The sequence below is a fragment of the Acromyrmex echinatior genome, chromosome 14, assembly GCF_024713525.1.
Source record: "Acromyrmex echinatior isolate Ae372 chromosome 14, ASM2471352v2, whole genome shotgun sequence".
NCBI classification, from domain to species: domain Eukaryota; kingdom Metazoa; phylum Arthropoda; class Insecta; order Hymenoptera; family Formicidae; genus Acromyrmex; species Acromyrmex echinatior.
The window spans coordinates 1,578,166-1,593,388 of record NC_141865.1 but is presented as its reverse complement, the minus strand read 5'-3'; the positions used below and the strand labels follow the sequence as shown (position 1 = coordinate 1,593,388).

The window sequence follows — 15,223 nt, the reverse complement described above, 5'->3', positions numbered from 1 at the left end:
CTCATAAAAAGACCAACATTGTGATAATTGTATTAATTAATAATGAGAGTCAGTTTCTATTAAGTTACTTCATTACGATGATAAATTTGATATTCATTGTTTTGATCATTATTAAGTTTGCAATGTGATATATATATATATATAATAGTATGTAAATCACATGCGACGCATAAGAGAAGAAAACTATGCATTTTTATTGCGCTACATCACAACAGTTTTATTATCATTCACTTCGACTTTGATCGTGGTCGTTCGATCGGTATGTAAGTAGACTTCAGGAAGCGAAATGTTCCTCACGCGACACAAACACACACACACACACACACACACGCACGCACGCACGCACACACACACACACACACACACACACACACACACACACGCACGCACGCACGCACGCACGCACGCACGCACGCACACACACGCACACACACACACACACACACACACACACACACACACACACACACACACACACACACACACAAGGTCCTATCTTACATCGATGCGTCAAATCAGCAGTTAAACGGTTAAGTCGCAGTCTTTGAAACTACATCATCCGGCTTCAAAGACAATTATCAAGCTCGCATCGCGGACTTTTGTGTAGTAGCAAATGAGACGATAAATATGTCATTGCGCATCTTCCAGTGCAATGAACTCTCGAAAAAATTTTTTTTAGACGAGATTTATTTTGGCATGTTCCAAAAAAATAGTTACAACCTTCCTGTCTGCAGATGCATAATATGCCACTAAAAGAGGAAAAGTCCGATTTTTGGGCCCTTTGCGGAACTTTAGTTAACCACAAAAAGTTCTCGTTTAGGACCTACATGAAATAGTAAAAATAGTTTTACATTTCCTAAAAATACAAGTCCTAGAAAGTCAGAGAAAGTAGATTTTTTTTATGTTATATATGTCTCCTTTTGTAAGTCGAATTTTCGTATATTATGCTAGAACTTATCACGAATTGAATGTATTGCAAAAGTTTTCCTCATGATAAGTACTTAGAAATTTTAAGAATCATTCATCATGATTCTGTTATTAAATATGGCAAATTATGCAAAGTAGAGAATCTAAAATGGCACCTTCGGCATTTAGTTTTAGGGCCACCACACAAAATGATCTGGTGGAAAAATTTTGCTGAAATTATTTCATGTTTTGAAACATTTTTCAGCAAAATTTCAGCATTTTAGAAAAATTTCAATTTAATTTCAACAATTTTTAGCTAAAAAATTCATTTTTAACAAAATTTCAGAGAAATTTCAGTAAAAATTTCAGAAAAATTTCAGCAAAATTTCAGAGAAATTTCGATTCAATTTCAGAGAAATTTCAGCAATTTTTCAATATGTTAGTTGAAAAATCTATTTTCAGTGAAATTTCAGAAAATTTTCAGCAATTTCGTTGAAATGTTCCAAAACATAGAATAATTTTCAGCGAAATTTTTTTATCAGGGAGTTTAAACCTGCATAAGCATAACATAAGATTATTAGACCAATCATTCGACAAAAAGACACTACATTGATTTGCATAAAATTTGCATGTTCATTGATCCAGCGGTCTTATGCTATATGCTTATGTAGTTTATGTCATTTTGTATGTGGCCCTTATACGTAGAGTTATAATAATCGAATTTTTTATCAAAATGAATCTGAGCATGCTCTGTAAGGCAAGTTGACTACGAATCTATTAATTAAATGGAAACATCAATGATTCGAATTAAGACATCAATGAATCATTGAAGCGAATTTAAAATGGCCGATTCAAAATGTTTGTGCTCTAAGTTACCTACATTTTAATATATTTTATACAATACAATGAATGTATTATCTTTCGACGTCTTTTATTATGCTAAAGTGGAAAAAATTCTGAAAAAATGGTGGATACTAGATGGCTGATAATTATTTGTTTCACCCGATGAAAATAATCTGTTTGACCACTCTCAGTCAAATTCAGATACAACAGCAAGGACATGGTTATTATGGTGGTTATTCTATTATATTATTTTTAGCTTTTTTTTATATTTGTCTGTTTTTAATTTTTTTTGTATATCTTTTATTGTTGGATTTTTTAAATGTATCTATTAACAGGCTTTTTTGGAAAATCTCTTCAATGTCTATTCATTATCTGGAATCATTACATAGGATCATTAATAAAATAAAGTTTCTGTTCCTGAAAGAAGACCACCTGTTTCCTACATATTTTGACATTCTAAAGTCAAATCCGTCGTCGAAAAATTTGTATCACAAATTTGTATCAAATTTCTGAGATACACGATGTATCAAATGGTCCAAAATTGCATAAATTATATCACAAATCATAAAATCAATATCTAGCTAGACTCTAGACTCTAGACAAAAGCTCTAACAAGAAAAAACTCACGATTAACTACTCACAAAAAAATCAGCTATGACAATACCTGAGGTGCCAGTTAAGGTGAGATCTGAGATGATCCAGCCAGCTAAAACAAGATCGCGAATGAGCGAAAATAGAAAGAGAATTCATTAATGCTACTCCTTTCTACTCATTTTTTTGTGTAACTGTACTTTTTTGTCTTCAAATTGCAAGATTGAGTAGTTAAAAAGTTAAAAAGATAAAAGTTAAAAAGTTAATTAATTTTAATTTAATTTAGTTATATTTTAGACTCTTAATTTTTTATTTTAATTTAATTACATTTTATCGGTAACTATTAACTTTTAATTTGATTTTTTTTAAGTCAATCCTTAGATACAATGCGAGAGGCTAATGAGTATATAATTTAGTATATAATTTTATATTGTATCGTATATTATATTGTATAATCTTACTTGTGAAAAATAACTAGATTAAATAAATAAGCTATAAGAAAAGAAAAATATAAAAAATTATGTAAAATAGTCAAACTTTTTTTTTGGTTGTTCGAACTAAATTTAACTATAACTTTTTAATTACTTTTTTTATTAACTTTACTTTTAATTCAATTAATTTTATTATGGGTTAACTTGTATTTTAATTAAGTTAAATTTTCAAGGCTGTTAACTTTAACTTAATTTAGTTTAAAAAAAAATTAACTTATCTAACTCTGTCAAATTGTTTTTCTTTTATGGTTCACTTTCTTTTTTGTGTCCCTTCTTACTAACCAGCAGTGAAGATAGGGAGATAGATATGGAACGTGAAAATACGATGGCGGATTACTACTGGTTTAAATTTACAAAGAGATATCGAATCTCTTGACCCCGTCTATCTAGAGTTTTTACGTCTTGATACTTCCTCTCTTAAACGACATGTCATTAGTTCGTCAGACATATGCTATGTATCGAGAGTTAGTTTAGTCTAGTGTTAGCCTCAATATATAACGCGTACACTCACAGCACTCAATAACCACAGCACCATAACCATGATGATATAATGTTTTATATTTATATTTTTCTATTTATACTTATATTTCAATTTTATATTTTATACTGTTATATTGTATATTCTATTCTACTTTAAAAAAACTCACTATACCTATTGTAATTCCTTTAAGATATATTTAAATATCAGATATAAACTCGACAGAGTATCTGTACATTACATTGTATTTGACGAAGTTTTGCTGTATTATATGAACAACTACATGAATTCTACGCATTACATTTTGGACGATTTATTTGCAACTTTATTCTCTAATAACGAAATGCTGTAAATCTGTTACTTACTGAATTATATTGAAAATGATCCAAACATAGAGTTAAAACCGTTTATATTTATAATAATCTATGTAGATAAAGACATTTATATTTATAATGATTTATATAATAAAGTTAAAGAAACAGCTAGTGTATGGTCCTTATAAGTATTTTTTTTTTAAATTATACAGTTATTTCGGTTTAAAGTTTTGCGGGCTACTACTACCTTTTCAGTTTCAGCTCTGTGGTGTAGCTAACTCTCGCATTGATCAGATGATAACATGTTAACACGTTAATCATCAATGCGACAGTTGGAAGTTAGCGACAACGCAGGACCGAAGTTGAAAAGGTATTAGTCGCCCGCAAAATTTTAAACTGAAATAACTTGCATAATTTGAAAAATTTTGTTATATCATACATTGTTGTATTCGTTAGAACCAAAGATATCATTTTTATTATAACGTAATATTTACTTTACGTGCAAAAATTATATATATATATATATATATATATATATATATATGCATATCCCTCCTTTCTCTAACATTGATAATTTTTCTAAGTAATCACTGTTTGTAATGGAGTTAAGTTAGAACTATTTAATATTTGATATCATATTTATTAGGTCTATTTCTGTTAGTCTACAAGATAAAAAAGGAGTTTTTTATTACTTATACGGGGATAATATATATACTACTTCTAATCATAAGATATTCTATTCACAAGGATGCGCAATCATCTTGAACATGCTCCTTGACCAATCAAAACGTTGCCTCAAATTGTAAAAAGGAATCTGATTGCTACCATGTGCATTTCATTGACTCTGAGGCAAGCATTTGATTGGTGGATCTGATTTAATCTGCCGTCATTATGCATGGAATATCTAATATTCTTGTACCATGTCTATAATCCCTGAAAAATTTAAAAGATTTTTTAAAACAATTCTACAATATGCATGACGGGCACCAGCCTCAATAAATTGAATACTTTTATTAGAGTACAAAAAGATAATTTATCAACTCTCTCTCGCACTCAAATGTCGTACAGAATTGATTGCAGTAATAATGTCTCTACGTAAGTTAAACCGGATGTTTATTAAAAACGAGAATAAGAACTAAACAGAAATATTAACATTCTATTGTTCCAGAATATGAAGTTAATTTTAAACATGAATTCGATTGGAACAATATTAGATTTTAGACGAAAAAAAAATTTTAAATAAGAGATTGATTTCCAAAATGATACATATTTGAAAGCAAAAGCACAGGATTAAAATTTATGAAATAATACTAATATCTTAAATCCATTATATTTCGACCTTTTCATTTTTTATCCTTCCATACTTTTTATTAATTCTTTGTATAAACATGTTTACCCGTTCGACAGTCTCTCATAAGCACAACATCTCGCACGTTACACTTGTTATTTTTGTTAAAAATAATAAATTTTGCAACCTTTTAAAATAGTAACATTACAAATTTAGATCACGTAATCTATTTGGAAAAATTTCACATTTCTTTATAAATAACTTATAATTATATGATATAACGACATAAGTTTTTAGTAGTTAAAAAGCATCAAAAAGGAAGCTAATTTTATGTTCATTTAGAAGATGGAGGTAGTTACTAATAATATTTAGTAAATGAACCATTTTATCCCGCGATCCACCTTCCTTTATTCAATTCTTTAAGGTCATATAAACACATCGCCTCTTTTTAAAATGGAATTATGAATTTTTTTATATAATAAATGATTCCTCTAATTATTTCGCATATAAAAGTAATAGAGTAAAGCTTGAATCCGATTTGATTAAATCGAAAAATGTGTATATCGACATATTATACACTTATACATAGAGGAAAGATCCCTATTATGAGATACCGAGTATGTTTTGGTTAAATGCTAGAAGTCTATGGGTAGACTTTTAAAAAATAATAGGTCATTTTGAAGGCAATTTAATAAGCTTTAAGATAATGTTATATAAAATTTAATTCAAATTATATTTTTTTTAAATTAAAGGAATGTAAAAAGTGAGCAAATCACGAAGTCAAAAAAATTGTGCTTTTAATACGAAATGCCCCGAGAAATCGATAATAAAACGTAAAATATATCAATAGTATTGCAATTAAAAAACTTAATTTGATGTTTCTAAAATACAAACAAACACAGCTAATTTTCGTGAGAAATGAGTATGCGATGGATTATATCCAGAATTTATCTTCAAGTAGTTGGAACCAAGCATCGCAGAAATAGGCACTCGATGTTCATTCCGATTGTTCTTTTTATTATTGTACAATAACATTTATATACATCTTGAAAAGTAACGTGGTTATAATTTTAAAACATATAAAAAGAAGAGCATAAAAAAACCACAGCAAAAGTTATAGTTTGTGATATTTAATTATTATTACATTAATTAAAACATTAAACGTTTCGGCCACAATCTGGCCATTTTCAGTAATTCAATAATATTCTTAAAACGCAGAGTTACATCTAGTTGACATTAAATTCAACAGTCGGATGTTGTAATTAAATAAACGTGTTCTTTTCTATGTGAAGATGCTTCATACAATAATGTTACAACGCCAATTGTCATATCACGAAAAGTGTAGAACAAGAATTTCCAGATTCTAATTTAAATAAATTTGTATATCTTTAATATCTTCTAGGTGGAATATACAGAAATAGAATCGTTACAGCAAAAAAACTAAACGATGAATCTCAAGTACCTCTTTTTTCTTAAGAATTTCTTATTAGAATTTTGTCGTGATATTATGTGTTGTTATTTATTGTGTTGTTGTTATCATGTATTTTACCACTATTTATATATATATATATATATATATATATATATATATGAGTCAACAGTTCAGAAAGTTGTAGAATTATTTATTAAAAGAGAGAGAGATCCTTCTTAAGAAGAGGAATATAAACATCAGGCAAACCTTCCGTGTCACTTTGCTTATTAATACCTCTTGTTTGTCTTTTTATATATATCATTTCCAAAATTAGTCTTTTTATTAATGACTGTTTTGTATCTAAAATTCTTATATTATCCCAATCCAATTCATGCATCTCATTTAAACGGTGACGTGAAACTACTTAAATTTCGGAAGAAGGTTTTTTTATGTCAGCCTTATGAGAACAAGACTTCGATTCCTTTACATGAGTTTATTAAAGCAATTATGATTATAATTAATTCCACATTTTTTAGATTTGATAAAAAAATATTTAAACAGATTTTTGGCATGCCAATGGGTTCTCCTTTGTCCCCTATATTGGTGAACATAGTTTTACAAGATTTAGAACAAGAAATTATTACCACGAATAATGTTATTTCATCTTTTTATTTTCGTTATGTGGATGACATTGTGTTAGCTGTACATAAAGAAAAAGTTGAAGGAGTTCTAGAATTGTTTAACTCAAACTAACAATTATAGATAAAATACAATACAATGATTATCTTAGTTTGTGACATATAAATACAATGAAGCATTTCAGGAAGTACGAATGAAATCAAAATAGATTTCAATAAATCGCTATCATGAAAATCGAACTCAAATAAATGATCTCAGTAAATCATTATAATTACAAATTGATCATCGTCTTATTACTTTGTAAAATCTATGATTTTCTTTCTTTGGAAACGTCCCAAGAAATCGATAATAAAACGCAAAGTACATCAGTATTACAAAACTTTATATAATGTTTCTAAAATACAAACAGACACTGCCAGTGCGCGCAAAATGAGCATGCGATACATTGTACCAGGACTCGTCTTCAGTTGGAACCAAGCATCGCAAAAACACTCGATGTTCATTTCGGTTGTCCTTTTTATTATTGTACAATAACATTTATACTTTAGCAATAACTTTTGCTATGGCATAGGAGCATTGGTTATTTTATATTAGAAATACCTTGGATATCTCATATTACGATTTACACATCTATGCCTAATGATTTTCGATCTATGCCTAACGATCATCAAATCTGACTCTTATAATTAAGCAATTCAACATATTTTTCTATTAGTACGATCTTATTCTATCACTCCATGAAGAATTTATTGTCAAATATTTACTTATTAAATAATAAAGATTTAAAGGCTCATCTCAATGAAACTTGAGGACACCCAAATTCTAAAATGTTTTTTTACAACGACTAGACATGATCTAATAATAAATTTTCCACTAAATAGTTTTCAATCCAAGAGCAATAAATTCATGGTGGAACCAATAAATAGCGTTTATTAATTTAGTAGAAACGGTATCTCATATTAGGCGTCTCTCATAAGGGACTTTCCTTTGTTATCTTTGTACGAATGTTTATATTTTATACTTTATTCTAACAGTTTAATATGAAATTTCTCTATCATAGAATATCTCTAAATTATTTATTTTTTGAATCTTAATATACTTTCATGCACAGAATAATGCGATGAATCAATTGTTGTAAACAAAGTACATAGTTGCTTTTTAAAAAAAAACACGTATTGCAAACTATATAATTTTTTTATGTACTTTAATGTAGCGTATAAAATTTGAAATAAAACATTTTTTTTAGTTTACAGTTATTTCTTCAACGAGCACAGCCAATAATCAATACAGATAACCGACAATAACAATGGCGATTGGCGAAGAAACCGGTAATGGGGGCATTAGCGGCTTCGGTCTAGAAGATGACGCTGCCGGATCGATCCGAATAGTCAATCGCACAACCACAGACGATCCAATTAGCACGTCAAGTCATGTTCAGGCCGACCTCGATAATTTTGATTCAGGCAATCCCCTTCTGGCTGAGAGCGCAGCAGTAACGATTGATGCATCGATCGGAAAGCTGAGAAGAATACATAAAATGGAGAATGCGGAGGCATCACAGACAGATGGTAGTGCGATGTGCCGAAAAGGAGATTTCGATGATGAAAACCACGCAAACGAGTCGGTGAATACGATTGAGCCACCTGATGGTGGTCTCAGGGCCTGGATGATTATGATCGGTAGCTTCACAATCAACGGTGTACTCTTCAGCATCATCAATTCGTATTCCCTCATCTATCAAGAGCTACAAAAACGATTGATAGAAGCCGGCGAAACCGAAGTCTCCTCCAAAGCAGGTACGAAACGTTTCCACGATATTAACTTTAAAAGAGATAATTTTGGCACATTATTAATTTTACTTCTTAATTTTATAAAAAGTTTAAAAAATTACGATTGTAATGATCACAAAAAATAACAGATCAACGGCTTTATCCAAATTATATAGATATTTATTATATAATTTTATATAATTTAATTTTGGGTCCTCGTGAGGTACCCCAAATTTTCGGCACTTTATTTAATCAAATGTTCAGTCAACAAAATTTTTCTTCTAAAAAGTGATATAAAAATGTGCACACATTCATGCTGTAAAAACCAGGTGTTGAATTGCTGAATTTGGAAGGGAATGTTGACAAATATTTCAAGAAGAATTAAATAAAAAAAATTAAAATAATTATTTATTGCTTCCGAGAGTGCTAGAATGATAAAACATCAATGTCTCTCGTGATTTTTTTGGATATTCTTAAAACAAAAAACATTGTATTTTTTTCAGCATAATTTGTTTTTTATATTGTTATTATCAACAATTATATCTAACAATTTATATATTATATACTAGAAAACAAGTATTTTTTCAGAAAATGCTATACGACATGCATAACAAATGCTACGTATTCCTATTCTTTTTCTTTTACAAGAATTATCTGTATAAAGTACAAGTGAATATATATAAGATTTTTCAGAATCTTTTCATTTCGTTATAAAATATTTTTATTGAATTATATGCATATTTGCTTTATATTGTTCTGCAAGATACAAATATGTAACGCGATAGTTTTTCAGGAGTTTTTCCATATATATATACGATTGTCTTCAGCTCCAATAGAGTTATTTGACATTATAAAGCAACATTATAAAAATTAAAATAAATAATTATAACAAATGATGTGATTTATACATCAAAACATATAAAAAGAGAAGCATGAAACCATAGCACTGAATGTTGTTTGTGAAATTTAATAATTCATTACATTAATAAAAAATCTTTAGACGTTTCGGTCACAATCTGGCTATCTTCGCAATTATAGAATTCGTTTTTAATTATTAGGTATAGAAACAAGCCACAAATATAAATTATAATTAATTCTTCTTTATAATTAATTCTTCTTTAATTAACTAAACACATCATGATTTTATTAGTATTAATAAAGTGTAATAGTTAGTTTCTGAGAAATACGGTGTCGCTTTAGGAGACCTATGTCAGTATAGGCGCTTTTCTTCTATTCTTATAATTTATTATACACTGAAATATGCTGAATTCTGAGGAAAATTATGAAAATATTTGAAAAGGAACGAAATAGGAACAAAATACAATATAGTACAATATATTTACAATTTTATTATTTTTAATCTCTCTCTCTCTCTCTCTCTCTCTCTCTCTCTCTCTCTCTCTCTCTCTCTCTCTCTCTCTGAAATGACACAAAATGCAAAAAACTTTTAAGAAAATTATTTTGTTTATTAAATTTAATTTAATTAAAATTAAATTTCCTATCGATATACTTAAATCTTTTTTATATTGTAAATCTAAAAAAGAAGAAAAAAATGAAGAAGGAAATAACAAAAATTTGCAAAAAATAAAAATTTTTTACTATTTTACGTATAACTTTTTTTCTATTTTGCATATAACTTTTTTTCTAGTTTAAACGTTTTTGTTGTTATTAGAGAAAAAAAATAGACAATGCAACGAAAAAAAATGAGAGCTTATACAAGAATTTTTGGCCAATGACCGGGATATCGTTAACGCTAGAAGTTGAACATTTTCAGTTAGTTTTTTCAACATTTTGGATTTTATGTTATTGAAACTCTTTTACAATTATCAATCAAAATTAATAAAGAAATAGGAAATAATGTTATAACATTCAAAGCTAGATTTTTTAATGCTCATATAATTAATATATGTCATATATTTACATACATATTAGGTGTTGGAATTAATTCGTAGCGTTTTTTAAATGAAAGAATGTTATTTATTTCACATGAGCATTAAAAAATACATTAATGAAAGTACTTCCCATCACTTTCTACTACTTTTGACCATCTTTCGGGCAGTGAATAAATACCGCGTCGGAAGAACTGTTCATCTTTAGATGAAATCCAGGAATCGAACTATTTTGTACAATCTTCGTAAGATGTGAACTTCTGCTCGCACAAGCTATGAGCTAATGATCGAAACAAGTGGTAGTCGCTAGGTGCAATATCAGGAGAATACGGCGGGTGCGGTAGCACTTCCCATTTAAGTGTTTCCAGGTATGTTTTTACCGGTTTTGCAACGTATGGGCGAGCATTGTCGTGCAGCAAGATGACTTTATCGTGTCTTTCGAAGTATTCCGACCGTTTTTGCTTCAATGCACGGCTCAAGCGCATCAGTTGCCGTCGGTAGAGATCTCCAGTAACGGTTTCATGCGGTTTTAGCAGTTCGTAGTATATGACACCCTTCTGATCCCACCAAATACAGAGCAGGAGCTTTGAGCCATGGATATTGGGCTTTGCCACTGATGTTGATGGTTCGCCGGGCTTAACCCATGACTTTCTGCGCTTTGGATTGTCATAATGGATCCACTTTTCGTCACCGGTAACAATCCGATGCAAAAAACCTTTTCTTTTCTGCCGTTGAAGCAGCAGTTCGCACGTGAGAAAACGTCTCTCAATATCCCTTGGTTTCAATTCATATGGGACCCAATGTCCTTCCTTCTGGATCATGCCCAAACTTTTAAGACGTTTTCCTATTGTTGAGAAGTCAACTTCCAATGACGTAGATAATTCTTTAAGTGTTTGACATGAGTTTTCATTGAGCAGTGCCTGCAAATCGTTATCTTCAAATTTTTTCGGCTGACCAGGTCGCTCCTTGTCATCCAAGTCGAAATCACCAGCTTTAAAACGTGCAAACCACTTCCTATACGTTTGCTCAGCCAGAGCATGTTCACTATACACATCCACTAAAATACGATGAGCTTCAGCTGCACTTTTGTTCATATTAAAGTAATGAAGCAAAACTCCCCGCAAAAACACTTTATCTGGCACAAATTTTGACATATTCAATGAATTATACAGTATTGTTATTTATGATTTCAAGAAAGGTTATGTACGGCAAATGACGTCCTATGATAGATGTTTACAATGTATACAGAACTATAGGTAACAACGAAATAGTGTACTGCTTGTGCCATCTCTTGTAAAACGCTACGAATTAATTCCAACACCTAATATACATATACCATATATGTCATTTGAATTGTGTGCCGAAATTTTATCGAACTTAAAGACGCAACTAAACTATTGAAATAATATCACATTAAATTTTTGATACTTAATATGTATTTATTAAAGAGATCTTAATATACTGGAAATGTAAATAAATTTATTTATTACGAAAAATATTACCTCGATCGGAAGTCGAACCTGAATCTCTAGCATTCTGTGCAAGCGTTCTCCGAAGATAAATTAATTTGTCTTCGAACTGTGCCGAACAAATATATTCGTTATTTCTATCATTATTTGTAATTTATTTTTAATAATTATAATAATTGCCACTCTCTTGCCACTTTGTACAACATGAATAATTTTAAGTTGACTTCAAAAATAAATAATTTTAATAAAAAATTTATTTGGACGAAATTCGATGTCACTACCTACACTATAACGTTTAATTGACAATTTTCCACACCACTATACAACGATGGTCTCTCTATTTATATTATTGCGATTTTTATTATATTGTGATCCTTCAAGATGTATTTAATTTTTGTAATAAAAATGACCTAAATTTAAAACCGAAACGTTTACATATACATTTTGATATAATAAATTTCAATTAACACCCAAACATCCAGTTATACTGGCACCGTTCTTGAATCCTCCAAATTCTTTTAGCGGGTGGGACCCAAATAAATGATAATCGCATTGAGACAGATCTTTCCATACGATTATCATTTATTTGAACTGAAAGAAGAATTGGGAGGATAATACGATTCTAGTGTAGATGATGCTAGTGTAAAGGAATTTGTGCGCAATTAGCTGTAGACACAACCTACTTTTTATGAAAACGGGATCGCCAAACTGCCTATTTGCCGCTGGCAAAAATATATTATTGTAACAGAGAACTATGTAGAAAAAAATTTGTTTTTTTTTTATATTTTTATTATCGTCCAATAAATAATAAAATTTAAAAAATAAAAAAAAATTTTATATTTGATCTATTCTCGTATTAAAGACCAAATTCGACTGAAAAACTTTTTTAAAACCTTCCATTTGTAATTCTAGAAACTTTTCTGTTTTTATTACAATTTTTAACATCCTGCGTGATGTATTATAGTTTATTCAGCTGTAGCGGTTATTATTGGACTGTCAAGTAAATAGGTATTTGATAATTCAACCAAATATTCGTTAATTCAAACAAGTAACATGTTTTAAATTACAAGATTCTAAATAACCTAAATATTTGAACACTAAATAATTACTAAATAAACTGAACTAAACGCATTTAGTCAAGTTAACAACTTTCTTTCTCAGTGTAGTGATATTTCACTGGCGATATTACCATCTCCTACTTATGCTACATCTATCATATCTCTTTATAGTACCAAACTAGAGTCAAGTTCATCAGTCTTTTTTCCCCACTAATTTTTTCAAACTCATTCCCTTGGCAGTGGTTTCACTAGATAGTACGAACTGTGAGAATCTCGTTAATTCATTTATGCGCGTAATTAGATGACAAAACATTTAACTACAACTTGCACCTTCACATGAAGCGTAGAGGTGGATTTCCGGAGTATAACATCCTCAGTCCCTACGTAAGAAATAATAACATTATACTACTGTACTCGTAAATTTTAATAATAATAACAACTATAATAAAGCAATCAAATGTCATTTAATCAATAAAATGAGAAAGAAAGAAAAGAGAAAAGAATAAGAAGAAAAAATGGAAAAGAGGAGGAAGAGGGAAGAAAAAATAAAATAAAAATAAAAGAATTTATTTAATTTTAATTCGTTGTTAAGTTCTTCGAATTAAAAATTAAAAGCGAAATCTTCTAACGAAGAGATGAATCTTATGGCTCCGGCACACAGAATGCGGCAACGCTTGCCGCGCGAACGTTAGCGCAATAGTCAACCAATTTATGGCTTTTCTATGAAAGCAAAAGAATAATTATCGTTTGTCTTTGCTTACTTTGTTGTTTGTTCTTTTCGCATTTAAATCAAACCGCATTGAGAGGAAGGAATTATTCCTAAATGTAATAAATATAGAATAGACCGTTCATTTTAATCGGTTTAAACAGAAAGAGATCGTTTGATATTACTCTTTTTTTTTAAATATTAATAATAGGAATACAATGACTCACGAAATTAATTAATAGAATTATCTGAATGACATATAAATTAAAAGTCACGAGGGTGATTGTTTATATAGACAGAGCCCTTAAATACCAAGGATTTAAATTGTATGACAATTAGACAGTCATTTATAGTAATAGAAGCTAATTCGTGCTATTCTCTTGTTGATGCTGCTTCTTCATGCAACTTAATCATCAATTCTCATAATGAAAAGAGAAATATAATTCATAAATTGTTAACCTAGATACGCTGTTAATTTATAACATGCATTCGATCGATCGACTCTCTCATTAGATTAATTAACTTGCCTATTATTAATACATGCATGTTTATTATTCCAGATTTTTAGTTATCTCTTTATTATTTGTTATGAAACGATGAAAATGCTTATTGTTCTCGAGGCCTGATATTTATTTAATAGAATTTGAATCGATTTAATTATATGAAATTTAATTATAGATATAAAAAATATAAATGTTGAGAGTATTAATTAAAAAATAAAACAGCAAATAATGACAATTTGGAAATTAAAAGAAATAAATGATGAATGTTTCCTTTTTTTACAAAAAGAATCGTTCTCGACTTTATGAGCATTTTATTATTCATTAGACTTGGCGAAATTGTTTCAGCTTTAGTAGGCTCGCTAACTATTGGAACCACGTTCTTTCTGTCTCCGATTGCCGGTATATTAACGGATAAGTTCGGCATCCAGACAACAACCTTCGTGGGAGGTGCAATTGCATCCGTTGGCCTGCTTCTCTCCTCACTGCTGACGGCCAAGGTAAGAAAGATAAAAAGCTTCTAATAATTGTGATCTCTATTCAAATTCGTTTCGGAATTGTGCACATTGACATTACATGTGTCTGTCAGGTGGAACTGCTCTTTTTGACATACGGTGTTATGTACGGGCTTGGTGCAAGTCTCGCTTATACCCCTAGTCTAGCGATATTGGGTCACTACTTCAAAAAATATCTGGGACTGGTGAACGGTATTGTCACAGCCGGAAGCTCAATATTCACGACATTATTGCCATCCCTAATGGAGGTCCTGATCCTGCGTTTAGGCCTAGAAGGAACACTGAGGAGCTTGGCTGTACTCACAGCTACCATCATGGCTTGCGCAATTCTTTTTAAGCCAATTCCACGTAAGTTT

General features: G+C 30.0%; 1 protein-coding gene across 6 annotated transcripts in view; it reads left to right on the top strand.

The window, feature by feature from the left end:
* Window positions 1-15,223, top strand: part of kar (monocarboxylate transporter 10-like protein kar) — a 47,818-nt gene that overhangs the window by 25,999 nt on the left and 6,596 nt on the right. For 5 of the 6 annotated variants that reach the window (XM_011053626.2, XM_011053625.2, XM_011053627.2 and 2 more), the window contains exons 2-4: window positions 8,208-8,757; window positions 14,701-14,852; window positions 14,942-15,215. In XM_011053626.2, coding sequence (XP_011051928.1) covers window positions 8,268-8,757; window positions 14,701-14,852; window positions 14,942-15,215 — 916 coding nt within the window. In that variant the 5' untranslated portion in view covers window positions 8,208-8,267. The remainder of the gene's footprint in view (window positions 1-8,207; window positions 8,758-14,700; window positions 14,853-14,941; window positions 15,216-15,223) is intronic. The other variant, XM_011053631.2, reaches the window with a different exon arrangement.